The sequence below is a fragment of the Pyxicephalus adspersus genome, chromosome 5 (genome assembly GCF_032062135.1).
Source record: "Pyxicephalus adspersus chromosome 5, UCB_Pads_2.0, whole genome shotgun sequence".
Classification (NCBI taxonomy): domain Eukaryota; kingdom Metazoa; phylum Chordata; class Amphibia; order Anura; family Pyxicephalidae; genus Pyxicephalus; species Pyxicephalus adspersus.
Window position 1 is genome coordinate 29,723,546 of NC_092862.1, and position 7,600 is coordinate 29,731,145.

Below are 7,600 nucleotides of genomic sequence, written 5' to 3' on the forward strand. Positions count from 1 at the left end.
GACAATCAATGGAACATGAGTGATCATGAGTGACTTTCAACAATAAATGTGTACTGTAGTCTTCTTCATGGAAAAATAAGACATCCCCGGAAAATAAGACCTAGTGTGTTTTTGGGAGCCAAAAAAAATATAAGACAGTGTCTGATTTTCGGGAAAACACAGTATATAGATAAAAGTAAATGATAACCTAGGTTCTAGGAATGTACATGGGGAGGATCCCAGCCAAACTAGGTTGCTGTTAAATGCAGGTAAACAAGAGAAAAGGAAAAACCGCAAACGTTTTTAATAAGTTGCCTTTAAAATGTAAGGAGGTATAGTGGAGGCCAGGAAATAGTGGCTCCAGAACTTTTAAAGAGGTATCTGGATACTTGTTGGAAAGGCTGGTCCTGCATCCAAAAGTGTGTTACTACAGAGACGCGTATGCTGGTGACATGCCAAATGCATCAGGATCGCATAAGACAAATACGATTATATTAGCTAGAGCATTTCTGCTTAGAATATATATTTCAGCCTGGTGACACATAAACTAGACTGGATATATGCTCAAATGATATATGTATAATTATTATGTATGAAACCTGAATGGTATCAATACATAATTAATTATTTCACCTAAACTTGAGAGCTGAAACCTCTTTTTTTCATCCCTTTTTCAAACGTGTGTTGTTAGAAAAAAAATTTCATACAAAAGAGCCCTCCCTGCCCAACCTTGATCTGCATATTTTAACATGTTTTGTTGATGTGGGTGCTCCAAGTCGGAGAGACATTGTGAAGATAGTTGTGAGTAAGTAATGATTTAAAAGTTAAATATTTCCTGTAATGTATTTGGATGATGTTGATAATTAATTTTGTTTTGTTTCTATGTAATTTTATCGAAGTTTTGTCAATAAAATAATGTTTTAATTTTTTCTTTAAAATGATGTGATTTAATGCCTTTCAAGTCCCGAGGTTACTTGTCCCCACCCAAATTTACTTTTAGGAAATAATGTAGCATTCCAAAAGTTTTACTCCGGCCAATTTTATTTTAGTTATAGATAGATAGAATAGGACAAACTTATTGGGAAGACATTTCTTTAATTCCAGTCTCTGTAACAATCATATACCAAGTATCTTTGTGACAAAAATGATGTGAGAAACTGATTTTAGGAAATTCATTCCATGTTTGCTGAATCACCCAGCTTCACTGATGAAAGTGTATCCTCCCAAGTGTAAGGACTTTAATAAACCAGGCCCATAGCCTCAGGTACCTATTCTTAACTGACAGGAGTGGCAACAGATGTTGTCTCCTGCTGCTTTAGCCTATCAGCTTAATCTTGACAATTTCCACATGCATAAATGCACTAAGTGCGAAATACAACTGGCAGATTATTGATTTGCATTAACAAAAAGTTGAACAGGTGTACCTAAAAAAGTGGCTGATGTGTGTGTGTATATTTATGACATGCACAAAGACATATATCACAGAACTAAATTTTAACATACAGTAAATATCAAGTTACCAAAAAATCCCTTTATTTTCCCTTTTTAAAACCAAGGGTTAAATTGTCTATTGGGTTTTTATTGCCATGTACCAACTAGGGAAATTTTGCAATGGTTGACTAGGGAAACCTTGCGATGGAGACACAAACAGCAATAAAAAAATCTAACACAGGCTATATTTCATACAAAATTGACCTGAAATTATCTGTTTTTTTTTCCTTGTAGGGGACATTTTCATCACTGCCTGTGTCAGGTGGTGTGGGATTAACTTACCCATAAGTACATACCATAGGATTGTGCAAAATAATTGCCAGGAGTCCTGGAACCCTTGCACTCACACTGACCTCCAAGTTAAACCTTCATCATGCCCCCACCCTAGCCAGAGTACTGAACATGGGTCTTTCTCCACAGGTTGCCAAGTTAGTTAATGAACATGCAATGATNTTCCAGAGCTCAGGTCAATATTTACATACAATGTGCAGCAAGGTTTGGGGGTAGGCAGATTGCATTACAAAGCAAAAGTACATATAGGCACCTTGTTAATGCTTTTATCAAGTAATAGCAAGAAGCTATTTATTCATTTCAAAGATTTAAAAATTATTCAAAATATACCAAATAAAACTAAAACAAAAAATTAAACAAAAAGAACATGGAAATAGAAAACTGTAAACTACAAAAAAAAATACACTGTAACATAACACCATACTGATGACTGAAAGAGATTTTAACTGTTCAGAAAAAAATGATGGTTTGAACAATGCAGAAAATGATGTGCAGCGTTTATCAAATTTACTTACTTTTGTTCTTTGATCCACTGATTAACATTTGCAGCCACAAATTCACTTTCCCGATGGAGGCGACTGTTGTCAGTTTGTGTTGCTTCTAGAGCTTGGCATAGGATTTCCAGCTGTGGAAGTAGACAGATCAAAGAGTATGATGGACTCCCTAGAACAAGGGCTATCTGGAATACTAATAATAGTCTGTAATACTTGTAAAGAATCAAGTCATTTTTCTCCACTCCTTCAAATAATCATGGTTTCCTTGTACATGCTATTAATTGATTCAATATGCGAGATGGAATGTCTGAACCTTTCCCACGCTTTACATTTACCAGTTTACTATAATATGCATTACTTTACCTCCAGAGGTTGTTTAATTCAAATCAGGCTTATTTGATGAAAAATGAAAAGAGAGCCGTTACAACTTTTAATGTTTAAGCCTCGGTTCTTGGTTAATGAGTGCCGTATGATATGTTTTTCATAAAGAAGCCATTTGCTGTTGAGGTGTATCTTTCAAAACTATTACAAGCAGAAGCTGGACAAGACGAAAGAAGAATTATTTTGGCCTAGCTATAGAAATAGGATTATAAGTATGTACTTTTGATTATCACCGAAGTTGTTCTAGGGAAGGCAGAAAAGAAACTGCAAATGAAAAGTAGAAAAATATTCTTTGTGTTTAATGTACAAAATCTCCAGCTGTCTTCAGACAACATCTTACGTTCACAGACATCCCTGGCTGACAGTTCTCTATGGGGAAACTTGCTGGTTATGTTGAACTTTTTAGCCAATTACTATTTTTCTTCATATGAGCCTATGCCAGGGATGCGCTTCTGCTTGACCCCCTCTCCTCTACAGCCAAGACAAGCATGCTCAGTTGATTAAAGTAAACATGTTTTGGGAAATGATCTAATGGTGGTAGAATCATGCCTGTCTGTCTGGTCTCTGATATCTACAACAACCATTGTATATAAGTAGATCTCAAATTGCCATACAACCAGCATGGCTTGAAGGCTATTGTTAAGGATTTTAAGCCGTGATTCCCTACTTTCTGGAATGCTTTTGCAATAAAAGATATATATATATATATATATATATATATATATATATATATATATATATATATATATATATACATATGTACTCGATCTCACCAATCCTTAGTGCAGACAACTTGTGGGCATTTATACCATTGGATGGCCGTAAAGTAGCTTTCCCCTCATGTCTTACCTTAGTGCGTAAAAAAATAAGAGCCCCATGTAAGTTTTCTAGTGCTGTGTTTCCTTGAAGGTTTTACTAGTCACTTGTAGGGTAATAATGCTGTCAACAAATTATGAAGTGAGAGGAAATCACTCCAATAAAGCATCAGAAAAAAAAAAACGTCAGAAATTACAACCCCTTTCAACTCTATTCAAAATGCAAATAAAATGGCGGTTGGTTACACTTAAAATAGACCTAGACCTAGAAGGGTTAAACTGACATTTTAAAGACTGCTAAAAGCCTGAGTAAAAAAGCTGTTATCATGGTATCAGTACCATGGTATTGGTTCAGTGTGTATTAGAGGTGTGAAAATGGGAACACCAGCTAGATAAGCAGGAGTTTTAGAACTGGTTAGAAATGGCATCTCACATGATCTTACAGTAAAGGTCCATTTTAATGAATCCTAGTGGCAGAAAAAGTGAAAATAACTGAGGCTCCTGGCTCTAGAAAGATGCTCCTCTGATCCTCTAACTCTTCCTATTCAGGCCTATTTATTTCTATCCACTTAGATTACTAACATGACATGTCTGTCAGGTTGTCTACTAGTTATAGCAATACTTCTCATGAAAAGCGATATCCATTTCTCGTAACTCAGCTTGAGGTTATGATGAGGCATAGAATGATGGTGAACACCTGCAGCGTACAGGGAGACAGAAAGAACTTGGTTCACTGGAGCCTACACAAGCTATAACTATTTTTTGTGATCTCAGAGATGGAAACCTTAATAAGGAAAAAACAAGATTATTTTTTTTACCTGTTCTTGCTAATGACTTAGTCTAACATTCATTTACTTTGAGTCTCTTGCAGCCCATCCATAAACGTAAAGCCTTGATGATGAAGTTTTGTTTAATCCTAAATGCATTGGTTAAACAATGTTTTTACTAGTTTTAATAGTTTTACTTGAGCAAATGTTTCAAAAATTATTTAAATACATCTGACAACAGGACCTTAAAAGCCAAATACTGCTTATTTACATTCCCATTATCAGCAAAATTTTTAAAAATTACCTTGTTGTCTAATAGTTAACATACACATTCTCTTAAATTAAGCATCTAGTGGATGTTATCTCCTATACATACAGGAATTGCCTGGGTTTTAAAATCTTGGTAAATAGCTAAGCAAATCAATATAAATTTCCATATTTAACAAAATATATTTCTATGTAGAGGTATACCTCATGATTATAGAAATTTGGCAGCATAGGGATTTGTAGCTGTGTTTATTTCTGACTTTCCAAACGCCTAATCTGTGATTCCTGATCTCAAGTGTTATACGGAGATAGCTAGATTACCCCTTTGCTTCCTGCAAAAGATGCTTTGCTTGTCAGTGTCATTCTTTGCATGACTGATGACATCATACATATTCACTAGGTACATCAAAGAAATTGCAGTCTAGGAAAAATGATGATGTTGGAACTGGCCTAAGTCCCCTGCAGATATCTTTGTATAGGAAATTTAGACAGTATGCTTCATGGAAAAAGAATATATCATGGAGTTTCAGAATGAAAAAACTCTGAGTGACTCCTCTAGGTCCATCATGCTAGATAGAGAAATTAGAACTAAGCAGGGCGCAGGTGTCCAGGATAGAACCTTTTTTGCCATATCAGACGAAAGAGATAAAACAATTCCTGTAATCAATTAGTTGCCATGGACCAGTGGAAGAACAAGCTGGTGGATGAAATAAAGAATTCATACTTAAAACGATTAGTCATTCTGAGGGTTTGACAAGCTGTTGATGGATCTTCAAAGGATTGAGGAATAAGATTATTGGGTCATAATTTATTGATAAGACCTATGTTGTATCCAGCATTGTCCCTCCCGGGCAAAGGTTTTCAATGAAGATATCAATCTCCTTTTTAAATTTCAGGTCTTGAGAATTATCCCATTTAGTGTATATGTTGAAAAGCAAATAATACGTTTTGCATCTAAAGGGACCAAGTGATAAATACTGCAAGCTCAACATTGACTTTCTTCTTGACATACAATTACTACATGTGAACAAAATGGCTCAGCACTAAATTACTTTTGTATATACATACAACCTATTATGGTATTTCATTATTATACAGCAAAAGAAAATAGCATAATTCATTTATGGGATTGCAAATTTATCAAACTTCAATACATTTTGAAGCTATTTTTCTGTGAATTAAAACTAGCGTGTAAAAATTACAACAAATTCCTTTTTAGTTGCTACACACTTTAGTGTCTTAAGTGAACAAAATCTAGACCTTATTTTATTATGTAAACTAGAAAAAGAACACCTAAATATAACAATAAATATCATCATATATTAGCAATTTAAAATAACGATTTCAAAAGAAAATGTTTTTATATTTTATTACAAACTTTTATCCTGATTTGTTTGTCAACTCTTAATTAAAAACATATGATCTTAGATCATATATTCAAATACAATTTAGGGTAAACTTGTGGCATCAAGGTGCATCTTTCTAAAGCAGTGAATGGGACATTATCCAAAATTTTAGTTGAATCGATTGCTTAGTTTAAAACATATGAACCAGAATGATTCCCTTGCATTGAATGTTTAGTGAATGTCATATTTGTTGCTTTACAAATGTGCCCTCAGGATTTAAATTACCAATATGAATTACAGCTTCAAAAAAAAAATATATATAGTAGTATATATATTTTATATAATATATATAAGTATATATTAGGTGTATAAAGAAATTGTGTTGTGCAAAGTGAAGTCACCCAAATCATCAATAAGTTCATCATTACTCTTTGCATTTCCTTGCAGAATAACTTTAAATATATTTAATATGAACAAATCTTATATCCCTTCTATAAACTCTAATAGTGTAGGAAAATAATGTATAAATGTATATAAAAAAGTATATTAAAAAAAGTTGGATATTATATATAACATTTTCATGAGCAATTCAGAACTCAATTTAATTAGGACGAAAATAGTATTCTGTGCTTGTAACATTTCTCTAGAGAGTTGACTTCCTGTCCAGTAGTCATGACATGCTGCAGTTTATTATATAAATAACCACAGAAAATGTAAAGGAGTATAAACTTAAGTGCACAAATGTCTCTCGGATCCACTGTAGGAAAAGATCTGGGACAGCACAACCAAAAGGTTCTCCAAATAGTAAATATTAATTGGAAGAAAATTGAAACAAAAAGTGAAATTGCTGTCATCTTCCAAAACAATTTAAATCTCTGCACCACAGTACTAAGTTCTGCTCCTCTGAACACCAACTGTTAAGTCACACTTTCATGACTTTTCTTAGGCGAGTTTCACACCCACTTCTGGTAAAATGTTCCAACACATGCCACTCTATACAATGGATTGGTCCTAGCACACAACTACAGTGCGCCAAGAGAACTGCATTTCAGTGATGCACCATGCATAAGTTGTGCGCTGTGTGGCACTTTTTAAAAAAATGTACTGGTTCGATTCTCTTTTACTGCTCTACATTGCTATATTGGCTACATAATATATACATCTACTATATTGGCTGCGTTAACACAACACATGCTAATTTAACTCTAGTAGGATGCCCAACAAACCATAATTGGGGCTGATTTATTAAAGCTTTCCAAGACTGGAGAGGATACACCTATAATCAGTGAAGCTGGGTAATCCAGCAAACCTGGAATGGATCTGGCCCAGGATTCAAAATATTTTCTTGCAAATAGCAAATGACTTTGAAGAAATCCATTCCAGGTTTGCTGGATCACCTAGCTTCACTGTTGAAAGTGTATCCTCTCCAGTCTTGGAGAACTTTAATAAATCAGGGCCATTGTGTGAAGAGGGCCAAGCTTGGCTTTGCAAAGACTAAGAGCAGAACTAGAACTCAGATGTTGCGATTTCGGAGCACCCTTCCAAAAGATAAATGAAGGTATGTCGATTGAATACATGTATGGTTTTAGAAAATTGTTATGATATGCTTTCTAGATGACTTGTTTACATGCATCAGCTAAAGACTAAGATTATTTTGAAACATTTCAAACATAAAAGTAATATACAAGTTATTAAGTGCGCTGACATGATATTAACTATAAAAAAAGAATATATATATATATATATATATATATATATATATATATATA

The 7,600-nt window shown here is 34.0% G+C and overlaps 1 protein-coding gene across 1 annotated transcript in view; it reads right to left on the reverse strand.

Moving 5' to 3' along the window:
* The window catches only part of LOC140331915 (uncharacterized), a 209,268-nt gene that overhangs the window by 53,121 nt on the left and 148,547 nt on the right, over positions 1-7,600 (reverse strand). The window contains exon 23 of the mRNA XM_072413249.1: positions 2,277-2,499. Coding sequence (XP_072269350.1) covers positions 2,277-2,499 — 223 coding nt within the window. The remainder of the gene's footprint in view (positions 1-2,276; positions 2,500-7,600) is intronic.